General features: G+C 27.8%; 1 protein-coding gene across 1 annotated transcript; it reads left to right on the forward strand.

Moving 5' to 3' along the window:
- The first annotated feature begins 3,381 nt into the window (after positions 1-3,381).
- Positions 3,382-19,426, forward strand: LOC135922675 (uncharacterized). Its single transcript, XM_065457107.1, has 11 exons — positions 3,382-3,551; positions 8,006-8,145; positions 11,881-11,925; positions 13,257-13,366; positions 14,202-14,337; positions 14,881-14,998; positions 15,300-15,494; positions 16,005-16,091; positions 16,387-16,496; positions 16,641-17,776; positions 19,204-19,426. The coding sequence occupies exons 1-11, from the start codon at positions 3,386-3,388 to the stop codon at positions 19,385-19,387; spliced, it is 2,427 nt and encodes an 808-aa protein (XP_065313179.1). The 5' UTR covers positions 3,382-3,385; the 3' UTR covers positions 19,388-19,426.
- The last annotated feature ends 133 nt before the right edge of the window (positions 19,427-19,559 follow it).

Below are 19,559 nucleotides of genomic sequence, written 5' to 3' on the forward strand. Positions count from 1 at the left end.
TTAAAAAAATTTTTTAAATAACCCTGGGTCGGGTCTGAAAATTTTTTTTAAAAATAAACCCGGATCAAACCGAGTTTGATAATTTAAAACCCGGGCCAAAATATTTTGAAAAATAATCCGGGCTTAGTCGAAAGTTTTTTTTACAAATTTGGGCCAAGCCTTGCAATTCAGGACACTGATAAATTTTAATTTGAAATTAATTTACTACTCTCACCAAAAAAAAGATAAACAATATTAAATAATGATTATATGATAAATATTCCAAAAAATAATTTTTAAAAATTTTCCAAGGAGAGATAAAGTTATCTGTTCTTTTAAGCTCCATTTTTTTAAATTATAACATATGATAAGATGTATTAATTTAAAAATATTTACCTTTTTTTAAACGAAAATAGCTTTCAAATTAATAATAAGCTTCTTTTTCAAAACTATTTTTGATTAATCATTAAAAATACAAGGCCCTTTAACACTAAAAGGGTTTAGTGTGGTCGATTTATCTAAATAATATGAGGAAAAAATTGTGGATTATCTGAGGTAGAGATTTTCACGGCCCAGTTTGGTTTGAATACCGGCTAGTTGGCCAAGCAAATTAGATCATGTGCCTGATAATATTCATATTTTATTTGTTAATAATCAATGACCGTCAGATGAAGCTTTATACAGATAAATACACATGTAAAAATGTGTGACAATTGGGATGTGACGAAAGCTTCGTTCAGGGATACCTCAGTCATAATAGGGAAAATAATCTTGTCAACTCTTCAAGATGTAAACCTAATTAAATATTGAATACGTGGTGTTTAGATCATTATAATTTTTATTATGGCCGGTTTAGGTCTCATCAGCATATAGGAATAACCTTTCTTGACATTTTGTATTTTGTAGTATGTTGTGGCATGGAAGGAGATGAATAGGATAGATTGTAGTTCAGAGGTTTTGATCAAACATCATGGTGAAGTCCTTACTGAGGACGATGGATTTTTCATTGGCTTTGGTATTAACCGTGGAGGTAGCAGAGTCTTTAGCAAAAATCATAGATATAAAATAATAACACACAAGAATTATTACTAGATTTTTATTGGCAACTATAACAATATAATTAAACCAAAAATTTTTACAAAAAAAAACGATGCATTCTTTATAAATAATTTCAACGTTTTGGCCATTCTTTTTTTCTATTATAAAAAAGCCTTTTTATCTGTATTTCAATAAAGTTTTGGAAGTTTTTGAATTAAGCTTTTTGATGTTTAGGACATAGCCTAAATATATAAAATCTCTAAAATTTGATTACTTTAGGTTTTAGCTATTTTTAAACTTGATATTTCATTAAGGCTGTATCCAAAACATAAAAATGTAATTTAAAACTTTCATAAATTAATTGAAAAAAACGAAATTAGGTGTTCTTTAAATAGAAATGGCCAAAACATATTTGTGAAATTTTAAAAATTTTGTCATTAAGTTTCCCTAAAGTTTTGGAACTTTTGAAAGTGTTTAAAATTTTGAAATTTTTAAACAAGTTTTAGATGAGACCTAATGTAAGAGCAACATTAATCTATTACAACTTTACTATATATAATCTCCATTTTCTTTTAAATTTATGTTGTCTAGTAAAATTGATTTTTTTTAATGTTTAAAAGTAAACGCCAACGTTTATGTTAAGCATTTTCGTGAACTAACATATTTGTGCGGGTCAAACTTGATATTTGTTATATAAGACAATATGCCAAGGGTAATAATTTACTCAATTTAGAATGGCCACCAAATTCTCATCTCCATCTATTATATTACCCTTGCATGAAAGAAATTTAGGTAGCTGGCATGGATCAGAGAGTCATTTCAGTTTCTAGACTTACTGCAACAAATGATTCGGGATATTTGGCCTTTCGTATCAGAAGATTATATTCATCAATTATTAAACAAAGGATAAGTCATCTAAAAGGTTATTCAAGAAAATGGAAGGCGTAGTCGAAAAAAATGGAATAATTTTATAAAGTTGATTTTTTATTACTCATATTTTAAATATATTGATCGGCCAAATGGCCTAACCGATCTCAATGATATATATTTCTTGTAAGAAACTTTGTTATTTTTAAATTTCATTGAAATTGGTTAAGTCATTTTCTTTTGATAGCATTTTTTGTTAAAAATGCGTCCTTTTTGTTAAAAATGCGTCCTTTTTGTTAAAAATGCGTCCTTTTTGTTAAAAATGCGTCCTTTTTTGGGATTAACCAAAAATATTGGTAATTTTTGTTCTTTACGTTCAATATTTTAAGATCGTTGGTGATTTAATCCTAAATTTCCCCCACTTACTTTCAGTTAAAAAATATTGGAATATATTATGGCAAGACGAATTTTTTTTAATTTAATAATCGTCTCTATAGTAAAGAATTAATTGATAGATTTCGAATTTCGACATTATATTATATAATATATCGCTACCAACCAATCCTTATTACTAACAAATTTAATAGTTTCTTTAAACTTTTTTTTTTGTAAAGTGATTAAATAAATCATATATTGTTACTATTTATGTTAAAGAAAATTTAGTATTAAACAAATGAAATTAATAAAGCCATTTTTTTTTCTCAAAAAACATGAAAATTATGTTATATTAAGAAATATATATCTTTTAATATTAAATCTATATGATAATGAGGTTCTCGTTTAACATGAGAACTGCTAAACATATTTTTTTTAATTATAGTTTTCATGGTATGAATATGAAATAATTAGGAAATTGTATTAAAATTTTTTGCTATCATGAAAATGATACTTATCATTATTATGATCTGACCTGTTGACCCATTTTGGCTGGTTTTAATAGCGGATAGGCTCAAATTCAAGAAAATTTTCTTTAGAGGATGAGAGATATTTGAATTAACCTTATAGATTGGGTAGGGTATTATATTATTCATTATCAAAACACCCGAATAAGTTATGGTATCATAATAAACCTCGTAGTTTGATTAATAATTATACTTACTTTATATTTTTCGGGATCGGGAATATAAATATTATTCAAATCTTTTAAATATATTGGTAACTTAAATATTATTAGCTAACTGAGAAACAAATCACTCTTCAAATATATTCATTTATTTTCCACAAATTACAGTTGAACTACTTCTAATTTTTCATAACGGTAATTTAATTTTCACAATATAAAATTACAAACTTGCTATTATGCTTGTATTATATTTTTAAAAGTTTCCTTATAATATTATTTTAAATATTTGTTTATCATATCTATTTTTCAATATTTTCAGATTAAAATATTATATCTTGATTTAAAAAAGTTTACCAGTCATGTGATGGCAAATTATAATTTTTAACTAAAAGAATTTTTTTAATATTTTATAAATAAATTCAATTCACCTTATTTCTAATGTTAAAAAATATATTTTTAGGCATGAAATTTTTAATTTTTTTTTCTTCTCACGGTATTTCTCTCATCCAGGAATTTATATTAAAATCAATATTTTATATTCTAAAAAGAGGAATGGAACGAAAAATTTATTATATTTTTAGCCTATTCCTTTTCATTATTAAATGTGAGTTATTAATTAATAAATTCTATTTTATTTTTCTATATATGTAATTTATTTTTCTACAAAATTTCCTCCCTCCCTCCCTCCCTCCCTCCCTCCCTCCCTCCCTCCCTCCCTTCCTCCCTTCCTTCCTTCCTTCCTTCCTTCCTTCCTTCCTTCCTTCCTTCCTTCCTTCCTTCCTTCCTTCCTTCCTTCCTTCCTTCCTTCCTTCCTTCCTTCCTTCCTTCCTTCCTTCCTTCCTTCCTTCCTTCCTTCCTTCCTTCCTTCCTTCCTTCCTTCCTTCCTTCCTTCCTTCCTTCCTTCCTTCCTCCCTTCCTCCGTCCCTTCCTCCCTTCCTCCGTCCCTCCCTCCTTCCTTCCTTAAATTTAAATATTTCATATTTTTTTACTTTTCACGACACATTTTAATTAAAAAATGGCCTCGCTTTTTAATAAATAATTATATTTATAATAATGTATATATGAGTTTTTAATTCATCATAATGTAAATACGATTTTTTTTTGATTAATTTATATCTTAAAAAGTTAATTTCATTTTTTATTTCCACTTGTGTGACAAATTAATACTCATTTTATTTATACGAATAATTTGACTTTATTTGATAATCTTTTCCTTACTCAAAAAAGTCAATAAATTATTAAAATATTTTTGTGAAAATCTAATATTTTTTTGGTTGTGTTTAATCATATTTTGCTATCTAATATTTTTTTTCTTCCAGAGTAATCCATTGGGAATTTATTTTTTTAAAAAATAATCATCTCTTTTAAAATTAAATTTTTTTAAAGGAAAAATATATTAAAAAATCTTTTTCAAAGTTTAAAAAAAAATACGTTTTCTTATAAATTATATATCACATTTTCCAGTCTTACCCAATTCCGATTATTTCTTAAAATTGTCTTGGCCTGAATATTTGAATTACATTTTATATCTATTTTTTAGGCCCATCTCTCTCGAGGGTATGTAATTTCAGGATTTATAAAATTTAACAGGCAACCATTTTATTAAAGTCAATAATATTATTCATCAGGGATGTGCTTGTAAGTATTTGACGAGGGCCATTTTGCCTATATGCCTAGTTTGTTTATTTATAGCCGTTTCACCTAAATGAGTAAAAGAGCAAATAAGCGCAATCTAATAGTAAAAAAGCGAATTTTTAATAGTAAAAACGCAGATGTAATAGCAAATCAGCAAATATATTAGCAAACCAGGAATCTGTATAGACTTTAGGAAGCCTGGGGAAAAATATTTTAGCGGGCTTATTTATTAAACATTTAGAGTATCAAATTTTATATAGATATAAGTTTTGTTTATAAATATTTTATTTTAAACTATAAAAAAAAATACAGAAAAAAATATCTTCAATTTAAAATAAAATTTTAAATTGTAAATACAATATAAATTTAAATGGCATGAGATATTAACAACCAAAGTACTATATTATTAATAATTTTACATTATAGTTAAAATTTTCTTTTCCGTGCTTTATATTTTCCAAGCTTGATATAATATATGAGCAATCTATAGATGTAGTAATATCATTTTTAATTGAGATTAGGGTTAGGGTACAGCGAGCCTATCCTGAGACATACAATATCTCACATAGTTCTTGATTAATTTTAGCCTTTACAAGTATCGCTTACCAGACAGAGACCTTGATCGGAATCGTTAGTAGAAATTTTAGGATAATTGAGAATATTTGAAAGGGGTTTTAGCTTAGAGTTACAAATTCCATATTTTTAGACACCTGATCCTGCCAAAAATTATTTTTTTTTTTAAGCCCGAGCCATTTTAAGACTTAACTCAAATTTTTATTTTAGGACCGAAATTATAGATTTTCATAATACCAAAACAAGTAGGTGATGAGCTTCAAAAGTCAAACGTAAATAAAATTGAAATAAATGGATCACTTTTTAGAGGTGTTTCATTTTGTTCCTGACATTTTGGAGAAGATTTCGCCTAATGCATGTGCTGTTGTGAGAACTAAAAATTTGTTCATTTTTATTCATAATTTTCTTCATAAAAAATTGAAATTGCCGTGATAATGGCTATTTTTGACCTCATAAAAGTTTTCCCGAACCAAAAATATTCATTACAATTTTATTTTAAAGTAGTTTTACAAATTTCTTGTTCAAAAATATTAATATTTTAAATTTATTCAGAATAGGTGTTTCACTTTAAATAAATAGTTATTTTTTATTAAAAAACAAATATAAATATATGAGCGCATAATTATAATCTATATTAAAATGGGATACAATATGTACAAAAAATTTAAAAAATAACAATAAAGACCGGGGATGGTATAAAACGAGAGGAAAAAATAATAAGTAGAAAGAGTCTAAGATAGTTCTCTTCGGGTAGTAGACTACCATTAAAGTTAATGTAGTTCTTTTTCTTAGCTATGGCCAACTTTTGTCTAAAAAAACCCCTCTCGAGGTTTTTTTGAGTTTGGTGATTTATGACCCCAAATTTTTGAAGAATGCTAGGGCAAGTGAAGGTGGTAAGTGTGGTTGAAATGATAAAAATAAAACAATGATCATTTGAAATTTCTGTGTATTTCTTGGTTAGAAAGGGCCAGGGGGTCAATAGTTCCATACCAGTCAAGATGAGTTAACTTTACACATGTGAGGGTGGGTGATGGAGCAGTTAAGACGAATACCAATGGCGTGGGTACGTTGTTGGATAATTGATGAAGATTGTTGGAATGAATGTATTCGAGAAACGCATGTTCAGTACCATTGAGCAGGGAAGAGAATAGAGTGCGGTCAATAAATTGCAAGCTAGATAAGAGTGTTTCAACGCAGTGCTACAGACGCATAAAATAAAATCCTTTCTTTTTTTATTTCTGAAAAATTGAAGAATTTTAAAAAGATGCTTTCAAGAGTTTATAAAATCATTTAATATATTATAAAAGAGAAAATTTACATGTTCTCAAAAAGAATATATTTTTTTAAATCGCATATTCAATATATGGATAACTTATTTATATTTGTTTAAGAAATAAACCCATTAGAAAAAATGATAGCTATAAGATAGGAGTATTATAATTTCTCCCTATTATATTTGGAAAATCGGAATTAAAAAGTTAATATTTTAGTTCGAATGTTAAATTACAGAGTAAGCCTTCCTCCCCCACAAATGGGTTAGAATAGGAGGTGTGCTGGGAGGGGAAAATGATTATAAACTAAACTATGCATTATTTTAAAAAAAGGTAATTGTTCCTATTTTATTGAAAAATTTAATATTTTTCAGCAGAGTTCCACATTTATTCAAACATAAAAAATCTCCGAAGATTTTAATCTCTGAGATTTTTACAACATAAAATTTCTGCATGCTTAAACAGGATTTTTGATCAAATTTTACCGAATTTTCTAAATCTTTTTTTATAAAAATTATTTTATAAATAAATCTTTTGTCGTTTTTATGCTTAAAAAAATGTTTTATGATGTAATCACAAAAAATTAAAAGAAAATTTTCATCTGCTTTGAAAAAATCTTTAAATTTTATGATATTCAAAAGTTTTTTTTTTTAAATTTTGGGAAAAAAACTTCAAAAGATCTTTGAAGATTTTTTTCCAACTCTGTTGCTTTAGGCTGGAGAGGAGGGGATAAAAATATTTCATAAGGAGAGTGAAAATTTAAATATTTCTGAAGAAATATTTATTTTACTGGGAAATTTGAAGGAAAAAATATTTCAATGGAAGAAATATCCAAGAAATTCGTAAGACTTCTTTTTATAAATTTATTCTCCGCAAAAATATGTTTAAAAAATAAAACATAAATTAATTGTATATTATCAAAATACTTTTAATTATTTTTTGGTTCAAGTGTCATTATAATAAGTTTTTCACTAATGAGACAAATAAGATGAGTTGTATATGTTTGTTTTAAGCTTGCTTATGTATTCAAGTCACGTTCTTTCCATATCTTCATTGATAGATTAAAACTTTTTTTAAAACTATCTTATTAAAAAAATCTTTTAATTGACATTTATCAATGAGATATTTTTATATGTTTTTATTTTTTCCTGACTTTTGAGAGAGCATTTTTGTCATAATGGAATATATATAAGTGTGTATATATATATTTATATTAATGAAATATTCAGATAGTGAGATGATACAAACAATAATAATAAAATAAAAAAAAATTTATGATATAAAAAAAGCTTATAAAAGTGTCTGCTTTTACCCCAGTGATGGATCAAATTTACCCCTTGCCACAAAATTAGAATAAATTTTAAAGTTGTAAACAGATTGCCAAATTTATGAGAGATAAACTAAATTTCGAGTCTCTCTCTATAATAGTAAAACTTATTTAGAAAAATATATTAAATAAATTAGGGAAATTAATTTTCTGCAAAAGTGGTTTTAGTCATCAAAACATGTACAATTTAAACCAAGATAATGTGTATATATATTGTATAGTTATCTCTATTTTTATTTATTTTTTTTAAAGTATCTCAGGGAGGCAAATACGAGAAAAGATTGTTAAAAGATCTCTTCCAAGATTACGAACCGCTCGAAAGACCTGTGGAGAGAGAAAACGATACACTTTATGTCATATTGGGAATAACCTTGCAACAAATTATAGATGTGGTAATAATATAATAGCGTTCCATCAATTTTATTATTAATTAACAAATCTTTTATTGGCACCTAATAATTTAAGTTTCAGTGGTTTAACAGGGCTCTAGTCGAGGGCTCGTGTTCCAAAATTTTTTTGTATAGTTTATTTTTTCAAATTGAATTTTAAACTGTTCTCCCTTTCCCCGAAGATAAATCGTGATTTGTGAATGATGTGACTAGCCTAAAGAAGACCCATGTATACTATTGAGTAATAATCAATATGCAAGTGGCTCTTTTATCCTATTATAATAAAATGAAACTGTTTTACTTTAAAACTTACATTGCTTAATAATATGAGTCAATAAGGAATCTCTTTCTATAGGCAGAACCTCCCGCACTCTTTCAAAAAATTTTCAAAATATAATATACTTGATGTTTATGATAATAATTTTTTTTAGCAGAATTAAATTTTTGTTTACTAACATCATTAAAATGCAATACTTTGTTTTTCATTAAAAGAAAATAAAATAATATTTTTGTAATTTTTAATTTTTTTTTTTTTTTTTTTTATTATTAGATATAATTTATTATCTTGTAAGTATAAAGAATCTAATGATATATAAAAAAGAAATATAGTACATACTCGGAAAAAAAATATATATATATATTAAAACATAACTGTTTAATTATAACGAAAAAATATTTTTTTTTGTGGTTAAAATCTAAATATAGTTGCGATGCAAAATATATATAAAATTAACAATGACTATATTTGATAAACTAGGAGGGAAATGGGAGTGTTTCGAAGAAACATTTGTAGTTCCCCTTTAGGATTTCAAATTGGACTTTTTGTTTAAGAGATAGGGACTCGTTTTTGACCCCTGTCCTTAACGAAATTCTTCTACCCAATTGATTTAAGAACTTTAGTGATTGGGGACCGGGGTTTCCAAGGACGCTAAAAATTAGGGGAATAAATATAAAAGAGTTAGGGAGGAATCTATATTTATTAAACTTATTGGTTTCTTGTAGTTCCAAGGGGTCGGTATTTCCGTTAGCCGGAAAGGAGGTAACACAAGAGACGTCCCAGACAAGTCTTTTGCCGCCGTGCCAAGACGTTAAAGACATGCCGTCAGGGCGCTTACCGTCAGCATTTAGGAGCCCCAATGGCTCCAAGCTATTGGGGAAACCGGCCGAAATCAAGGCTTTGCCGATTAACCTATTAAGGTTGTCGTGCCTCAGGAAACGGCCACTGACTTTGAGACACGAGAAACAATGTCTAGAGAAAGGATCAACCTGTTTGTGACAGGCGGCACAGGTGTCCACAGAAGGGATAAGGCAACCAAGCCTATGGCCAATGGCAGTTTGAAACTCATCGTCTGTGAGTAACGTTTCCTTTTTACCACTCGGAATCGCGTCTAGCCATTCATGGCCGTTAGAGTTTTTTTTTGCGTTTCTGAGCAGTTGAAGGTTAGTTAGCTCAGGATACATACAAAGTTTTTCAAACGAGCATTGAAGCATAGGGACCAGGAAGCTCTTTAGATGGCAGGAAATTGGCTGCTCGGAGCCTTGGGTGATTAGAGTAAGCCACTCTTGTTTAGCTGAAGATAGAAGGGGATCGTCCAACTCGATAAGCGAGGAAATAGAATCGGCGAAGGATATTCGAGATGAAAGAAAACACGCAATTGCCATAAGGAAGGGGGGTAACAATCCCAGTCCACCCTGGTAAGCGGGCATAGAGGCGAGGGACCAATTGAAATCGGAAAAATTTAAGCCTAAAAGGGATTCGATAAAATGTTTAAATTTTAATTCGAAGACCTTAAGGAGAGTATTGTACTGGAAAACGGGGGAAGATTTAAATAAATGTAAGAATTTAGGTAGAAAAAGACATTTTTTGGTGAGAAAGAAGAACTGATGTTTGGGGAGATGAGGAAGATTCTTGAGTGGATTGGAAAGGGAATGGATCAAATCCTCAAAAGTTTTTTGACAAAAGGAGATTGAAAAACCAATAGGGGAACCTAAAAGACAGAGTTCCTCATGCGGAATGATTGTAAAATCTAAGGGAGGAATAAAATCCTTATTGTTGAGGGAGGAAATTTCACACTTTTTCCTATTTAGGGAAAGACCAATTTTCGAAGCTTCCATTTCAACGTACTCTATGGCCGACATAACATTGGATAAAGAACCGCCAAAAGAGCCATCGTCGAGATACCATAAATTAAGGTCTAATTGGAAATTAGTCTTTAAATTTTTGATCAAATCATGAATCCCTATAGTAAAGAGCAGGGGGCCTAGAGGATCACCTTGCTGTATCCCCTCTTCGGAGGAGATGGAAAATTCCCCGAATTTGAGTAACGAAGGGAATCCATAACAGGAATTAAGGAAATTCCCATATTTTGGGAAATGGTGTAAAAAAGATGGTAAGAATGCCCTCCTATGGATGGTGTTGAAGGCATTTCTGAAGTCTAACTTGCAGAAAACCTTATCGGCCTCAGTATTTATAAAAATACGCGCAACATGTGAGGCCACTTCACACCCACCTCTCACTCCAAATCCTAACTGTGAAGGAAATAAGAAGGAACTAGCCTTAGGCCGAATCCTATTTACGATAGCCTTGGCGACTAAGCGACGAAAGAATGACCCTATGGCTATGGGTCTAACGCCGCCATCCGGTTTGGTCAAGGAGACAAGACGGGCGCCAAAAATAATAGGACGAATGCAAAGGGGAACTTTATCCACGAAATATATAGAAAAAATTTCCCGATTTATGAAAAATTTTTAAAAAAAGTTTTTTGTATTGGTTATGTTTTTGGACTTTTAAAAGATAAAAAAATTTTTTTAGTTTGAATTTTGAAATCAAATTTATTAAATTTTTTTCTTAAATGATAAATTTAAGCTAAAATAAAAGAGTAGAAATGTTTTTAACATTTTGTAATTGTCATCGTGTGATTATAACTCCACTTCCATTAATTTTATATTTAAAAAAAAACATATTTAAAATTAAGTGGAGTAATAATCTAAATAAGTAAATGCAACATAGCCTTAAGGATAACGATTTTTATCTGAATCCTTTAAGTCGATTTAAACAAAAAAAAAGAAGTTTGAACCCTCCAATAATTAAGCGAATGATATTATATATGTTAATATGATAATAAAGATCATAACTACATAGAGACATTTGGGGTTCCAGGCTTCTATCAATATTTTGGGTCCCCAAAACTAGATTTTTTTAAGGTTGTTTTTTCGTTTTGTTCATTTACCAACATTTAAAAGAAAGAATAAACAATAACATAATTACAGTTATCTATTATAAATAACTTTTATTTTGAATAATTATTGCATAAATATTGCCGATTTCATATTCTAAACTGCTTATTCACCAATTCCGTTGCCCATTAGTGCTCTCCTAATTGAAAAGTCCTGATGGTCTAATTAAAATATTTGTATTATTTTTTTTTTACTCGTCACATAAAATACTTGAAAATTTTATGAAATTTTTCATAATACGCCCATTTAAATTATATGAAATATAGGAACTGGTTTGCCTCTTCCTCCCCCCTCCTTTCTCTTCTTATTACGGGAAATTTCTATTTTTTAAGTTTTAAGAAATTTCTCGGCAATCAAAATTTTTCACAATCTGCTGGGCCGGACCTGGAAAAGAATCTTGTGCAAATGATTAAAAGTTTTTGCTTTTTTTGAATTAATCTTTTATAAATTTGTATACCATAGATATAAGTTTTATTTATTTTTTAAAAAATTAATATTTAGGATGAAAAGAATCAAATACTCATATCTAATGTATGGCTAGACCTGGTAAAAAAAAAGTTTTGATTATTTAATTGAGTATATACTTCTTTTGTAAAATCTTAAAAATGTTATTACACTTACACTTAAAGGGTCCTTTAGTGAGACCTACTATATAGGCAAAAAAAAAGTTGAAGACACTTAGACAAAAGTATTTTTTTGGGAGTTCCTATTCTGTTCACATTTTGGTCCAATTCGTTACACGTTTTATTTCAGGTTATGAACGTTTCGGAACTCATTTCTAAAATAAATGTATAGTTTTCTATTTTATTATTGTATAATAATAAATTTATTCATTAATCTTTAATAATAGATCAATTATACATCTACACATTAAATATACATTCTCTAAAAGATCATCATTTATATTTTGTGCAGTGGTATTAATATTATATAATTAATAAAATTATCGATTAAATTTAAAACTTTTATTATAAATATTAATTATTTTGCAACAAAAAGTTCAAAATGATTTTAAATTTGATTAAAAAACTGTTTTTATAAATAGGTAATAATATTGCTACGTAAAGCATTAGAACTGATCCCGCTCCATAATTTTCCCATAGTTTTGTTTCCGGAACGTTCCGCTGATAAAATGTGACAGTGAAAAGGGGGTTTTCAATAGTCCTTAAAATGCATGAAACGTAAATTATAAAATAAACCACATTATTTTTAGATTTTTTGTAATTAAAAACTTTATCCCCATTTCGATGTATTTTATAAACCCCATTATTATTTATAATATTGAAAAACAAAGATGATATTAAAAGAGTTAAAAGTGAATTATAATATATACACAGGTAGTTAGGGCTTTAAAAGATTCAGGGTTTATAATTCCTTCATGGGTTTTTACCAAATTTTTTAAAATTTAAATGATATAGAGCATACGTTTTTCAATTTTTGAAATACCGAATCATCGGAATAATATTTTTTTATGCGTGTATAGAGTTACCTACCCTATACAGATAATTTTATCATGAACTTTTAGATATAGGTTTTTCATATAAATTTTAAAAAAAAATACACAAAACTTAACAACAAAACCATCTGGAATTTAGAGGCTATGGTATATTTAATTAATTTTACGACAAAATTATTTATTCGTTAAATTTTTAGATAAGGGGGGGGGAGTGCCCAGCATGTTAGCAAATCGACATCTGATTTGTGAGATCTAATTTTTTTAAACATATCTAAATATAAAAAATGCACTCTTTAGCGCGCTTGAATCTTAAGAAATAGCAATGCCACTGATTATTACTATTATTTATAATTACTTAATTCCAAGTAAATTTGTTATTAAAAAAATTGATAAAATTAAATAATTATACTATTTTTTTAAGGAATGGAATGACGTGAATCTCAAATGGAATGAATCGGAATACGGAAACATAAAAGATATAAGGGTAGCTGCTAGCAAAGTGTGGAGACCGGATATTTTGATGTACAACAGGTTTGTAAAAAAAAGATTTGACCGAATATTTAACTTCTAAATATTTTTTCTAAAGGTATTTTATCCTAAGGCTTATTTTTTTAATATATATTTATAATCTATATTATACCATTCTAGTAAGTATTTAGGGAAAACATGCTTGTAAATCACCTATACAACTTTCGTTATATAAAACTGAGTTTGAAGTTTGAATTGTGTACCTTAAGGTTGGTCAATTTGATTAAAGATAATATTATGCACTATAGAAAAATTATTTTTATCAGATAACCCGTAGAAATCCCGTACTTTCCGAGTTTTTTTTTATTTTCAATCCCGACCTGGGATTTTTTATTATTTGACACAGTCTGGATATTTATTTTTCATTGACTAATTGATAGAGTTATAAGAACTCCATTGTTTTTACTTTTATTGTTCCTGAACATCAATCTCAAATTATCATGATGATCGAATTAAGAATATCTTATAATTTGAGAGATTGAGGTATTTTCAAAATAAATTTAAGCTCGGAACGAGCCGGATTAAGTCAACTTATTTTTCAGCCCATTTTAGGCCGGGTTAGACGTCTTAGGCGGATTTTTATTATAAAGTTTATGCTTTTTTAGCCGATTTTAATATAATGTTTTTCTAAATTTAAATGTTTGTATGTATTTAAAAATATTATGCAGAAAAAGCGGGGAAAGGGAGGTTTAAAGGTTTCCATAAAAATCGAACATAAAATAACAATAAACGGCATCTATCTGTTTTGTTATTATTTTTATATTCTTTATTCACGAAAAAGAGTTAGTTTCATTGGAAAACTATGTATATGCTTTTTAAAAAAATATATTATTAAAAGTGCCGATGAAAGATTCGACGGAACGTTCCAAACAAATGCCGTGCTTAAAAGTGACGGGACTATAAACTATATTCCGCCTGGAATATTTAAAAGCACCTGTAAAATAGACATCAAATGGTTTCCATTTGATTACCAAGTTTCAATAACACACCTTATTTTGTTTTAAAAAGGAATTTATTGTTTTCATCATTATAATAACTTTTCAGGCAAAATTTATATATTAAGTATATGTTTTAGTTTATATGAGGAATTGTTTGGAAATTTTTTATTTTATCAGAAATGAATTCCATTATATGTAAAGTATCCTCTTTATGAATTTCAAACAATTTTAAAGTGGACTATTCTTTTTATGTAAATTATAAATTATACAAAGGTTAAAGGGTGTAAATTTTATAGAGTATTATAGATACTCTGCCCGTGGGGGGAGTACACTTCCGGTAAAATCATTTTCGACTTTAAAAATCGCCTTCATCGTAGATTTAAAATTAAGAGATTATACTTACATGAGATGGAATAAGTTATTCCAACAAAACTTAGGATATATTATATACCGAAGTTAAAAAAATCATATGATTGCTGAATTATTGACGTGCTCTAAAATGACACCTAATTTCTTGGTTCATTCATATTATAATAAAGATAGATAAAGAAATAATTAAAATAACGTATAATTATAAAGAAGTGTCCATTAAAGTTTGGTTCCTGGACATACAATGGCTTCAAAATAGATCTGAAGTTAAAAAATAGTTCGGCGGATGTATCAACCTATATGCAAAACGGAGAATGGGACATGTTAGGTTAAAATCGAGATAAATGATAAAATAAAATCTGTAATATTCATATTTTATATATATAGAGAATAAAATTGCAAATTTTTGAAGCATCAATACATTTGGTAGAAAATAAAGCGACCATTTTAATAAATTTTGCCTAAATTTAACCTTTCCCCAATTTTTTTTATCTATACTTACCACATAAGAAATAAAAGAGAAGAAAAAAAGAGGAATCTTTATCAATCAAGTAACGTCTAAGTCTAAGTGAAAAAAATATCGGTTTCATTGATGGTTTTATTATTATAACCAATTATTGGAAAAATAGGGATACCTGCTACCAAAAATATTAAAACTTACGATTGCTGTCCAGAACCCTACGTTGATATAACTTATGAAGTAGTTATTAGGAGGAGAACTCTTTACTATGGTTTCAATATAATTATCCCTTGTGTGCTCATATCTTCGATGACTCTTTTAGGATTTGCCTTACCACCTGATTCCGGAGAGAAACTGACTTTGGGTTTTCACCTGTCATTTTTTTTTGCTTTTAAATTTGTTATAAACTAATAACTATATTTTGACAATACTACAATATAACTAAACTTTGTATTGTTATATTTCGTCACCTGAGAATTTGATTATTCCATCTCCACTTTCTGTAATTTTACAGGAAAATAATTTTAAAAATTAAGTTTCTATTGTTTGCAATAGGATGGTTAACCATATATTGGCTAATTTATAAATATTTTGGATTTTTTTTATGTAAATAAAATAGTATAATTATAAAAAAATGATTTATGTAAAAAAAATCATTTTTGATAAAAAGGTGGATATGGAATAACCCAATTCTCAGAAGTAGATATGTTAGATAATAAATAGTTAATCTAATTTAATTTTTAATTGATTCTCTTAAACATTTAAATCTTTTAATATGGCGTAAATTATTTTTAACCATATGGTACTTTGTCTAACTATCCCTGAACTATAATATAAGAACATCATTTATTGATAGTTGATGCTTTTTTTACAGGAGTGACAATATTACTCTCGCTGACTGTATTTTTATTGTTGGTAGCTGAAACAATGCCTGCCACTTCTGACTCCGTCCCGCTGATAGGTATAATTTTATTTGCCACATATTCCAATTTAAAAATCATAATTTTTATTTATAAGGGATGAGGAAAAAAATCGCTTTTTTAAAAAGAAAATTCAGTTAATTTTTTTTAAACGATCATCTTCCCATAATTACTCGATATTCAATCAATTTCCCTATACCAGTCTAAAAGGATTTTTTAAAACTAAACTTCTCCTTAAGTGTAATGAAATATTGATATATCCACTGTAACCCTATAAGTTATTTGTTATTTCAATATTGGTAATAGTATTTTAATTTGTTTTAAACCTTCGTTTAGGTATTTATTTTTCTTGTATAATGGTAATGTGTTCGGCTTCGGTCTTAATGACTGTGGTAGTATTGAATTTTCATAATAGAAGTGCGGAGACCTTCCACATGCCGTATATGGTTAGATATTGATAAATTTTATTAAAAATAATTATCTCCTTACATTAAATTAATTTTTTGGAAGTGCAGATCTTCCGAATGTTATATATTGTAAAAGTTTTATATTCTGAAGAAAATTCCCATTGACCATATTATTGTAAATAGGTACGCAAATTTTTCATAGATTGGATGGCCAAAATCTTGAAAATGGAGAGACCAGTAGATAAAGAGAGGACAACAAAGCGAAAGATGTCTCAATTACATAAAAAATTACGTGAAATAGCTCTAAGAGAAAAGCAATCCAGAAATATGCTTAACAACATCCTAAATTTCGAGAGGATTGATAATTTTAGCGAGGCAAAGAGCGCAGATGACCTAATGAGTAATTTTGTTCACACTCCGGGTTGTATGTACTCACCCCATGATTATCTAGGCCACAATGCCAGAGTACTTAAAAATCCTCATATAATTATGAATCATGGCAAATCCAATGAACACGACATTTATTCCATGAGTGATATGTTTGATGATGAAGGGAACTATAGGGTAAATTCTAAATTTCGCGAATTAGGGGCATATGGTATGAGTTTCGAAGACTTAGAAGATGAATTTGATGAAAGTTTTAGCAAACATACGCCGTACTTGATAGAAAAAACAAGTCAGATATTTTTAAACCTTTTAAAATTTAAATTTCGTAATTCCTTTAAACCTCAGCCCGATCACTTGAATGATTCCTCCCATAAATATTGTTGTCTCATTAGACAAATTTGTAGAAAAAATTCTAGTTTAAGACTAAATCCAAGCGCCCCTCCAGAAGATAATATTAACGATGATAATATATTCGAAGATGATGGGTTGAGAGATACTTGTCACAGGCAGGATAAACTAGACAAAATGCTGTATTCGTTTTTAAGTCCCAAGTGCGATTTTTTGTATCAACATGATACTTCCATAAATAATTTTGAGAATACCAACGACATTTACATTGATAAGTCACGTAAAAAAGTTTATAATACAAAAGTACATAACCAATTTTCTATGGCTAACGGAAGTAAAGAATTTGCGACTGATGACTTGATATCTCGCAATGTAACAAGAGAAACAATTTTCTCTAATAAGTCAGGTTCTAGTACTAATAGCAAGCTATCAGAATCATCCCCCTCTACGCATGTTGGGATTAATAAAGGCGAAGTTATTAATAAGAATGTGGATTGTAAAGGCAGCGTATGTCAATGTGAATCAATCAAGAGAATCTTAAAGGAATTGCAAATGATAACCCGAAAGATGAAGAAAGATGATAAGTATACTATGGAAATATATTTATAATTAATGTATCGTAACACATTTAATTTAAAGTGTGAGAAACCTATTATATTTAAATTAATAAAATATAACTTGCATGTTAAAATTATAAGGAATGCAATGTCTTGTATGATTTATATAAGTATTGATTCCCGTATGGCTAGATAAGTTCATTTTAAACGTTAAAAAATATACAATAACCCCCCCCCCCTCCTGATACAAAAATTGAGTTTCTACAACATATACATTCAAATAGGTTTATAGCTAATATACATTTATTTTTATACTCAATATTAAAAAACAAATGATACTTTTAAAAATAGGTGGTACATTCATTGTAACCCTACCCCATAAAATGAGAAAACCTTTTCGCGTTTGTGTATAATACGCTTTGGGTCGTTTTATGTCATCTTTAATATTTTTCCCATAAACATATAATTTAAATATTTTTTAATGAATAATCTTGAATGTTTTATATATTTATTGAAGGTTAAAATTTTAAAATATGATAATTGTTAGCTCTTACGTTACCATTTCTTTATTATTATATACTATTTAAATAATTAGTTAATCACTCTATTTTAAGTAAATTACAATTTACATATTTACATATTTATTTAAAAATTTAAAAATCTGATAATTAACTGAAATTTATATTCTAAAATCGTAAACTTTTATCATAAACAAACGTTTTAAAACATAAAAGGTTTTATCTAAATGAATAAAATGTTCATAATTGAAAAATATAAATTAGAGCAATAAATAGTTTTATAGAGTTTTGACTCCTTAACAAATTGGAAATATAAATCCCGGAGATATTTGCTAGTTTTTAAATAAAAATTATTGTGTAAATGTAAATAGATTAAAAACATATCATAAATAATATATCATTTTACATTATCTATAAAATAAATTTATTAACTTTATTGACAAAAAAAAAGAAAAGAAAAGAAAAGAAAAGAGAGAATATCGTTTCAGCCTTATAAATTGTATGCATTTGATTAAATCAGGGACCAGGAACTAACCGAACCGTGAAACTAGAATGAGTTTAATTTCTTGAATTTGCTATATCAAAGTTATAAAGAGCAAAGCCATTTGTTAAAAATTATTAGAATAGGTCCAACAATAAAGGAATATTATACTATATAAAAGATCTCTCTAGAGATCTATCACTCTCATTTTCTAAGCATCTACTCTTCACTAAGCCGATTAGTCATTTTTAGTTCCTTCTTTTTATGTTATATTGAAAATTTATTTCATATATAGTTCTCATTTATACTATAATTACCATTATATTCCTATCAAATGCTTTGCAATGCCGATTCTTAAAACAAAGTGTTTTACATGCAGATTTTCAATATAATATTTAACATAATTAAATGTGTTGATATTTATTTATTTTTATTATTATCTTATTAATATATAGAGATCATGAAATTTCTATGGATTGGAAATTTGTTTCGATGATCGTAGACAGGCTATGTTTGTACGCTTTCACTATATTCGCTGTTATAGCCACTTTTACTATAATTTTCAAAGGTATCCATTTTTCGAACTCCTTAGTAGGACAGAAGATCGATAATATCTTTAACCTGACAAATTTAGAATAAATATACCATATAAAGACAAATTATACATATTTCAGTATTTTATTCAAACTATATTGATGTAATTGCAAAAATAATATTAAATTTCGAATTATGTCCGAATAAAAAATATTAATTTTTCTTTTTTTAAAAAAGGAATAATATTATATGTACATTAATTGTAAGGGTATGGAAT

Source organism: Gordionus sp. m RMFG-2023, chromosome 1, assembly GCF_954871325.1.
Source record: "Gordionus sp. m RMFG-2023 chromosome 1, tfGorSpeb1-WG-v2, whole genome shotgun sequence".
Taxonomy (NCBI): Eukaryota; Metazoa; Nematomorpha; class Gordioida; order Chordodea; family Parachordodidae; genus Gordionus; species Gordionus sp. m RMFG-2023.

Coding starts and splice junctions, on each gene's coding strand:
- LOC135922675 (XM_065457107.1), top strand. CDS start 3,386: ATGTTAAAAAATATATTTTTAGGCATGAAATTTTTAATTTTTTTTTCT. Junction 14,338..14,880: donor GGTTTCCATTTGATTACCAA/GTTTCAATAACA, acceptor ATAATTATAAAG/AAGTGTCCATTAAAGTTTGG. Junction 16,497..16,640: donor CCTTCCACATGCCGTATATG/GTTAGATATTGA, acceptor TATTGTAAATAG/GTACGCAAATTTTTCATAGA.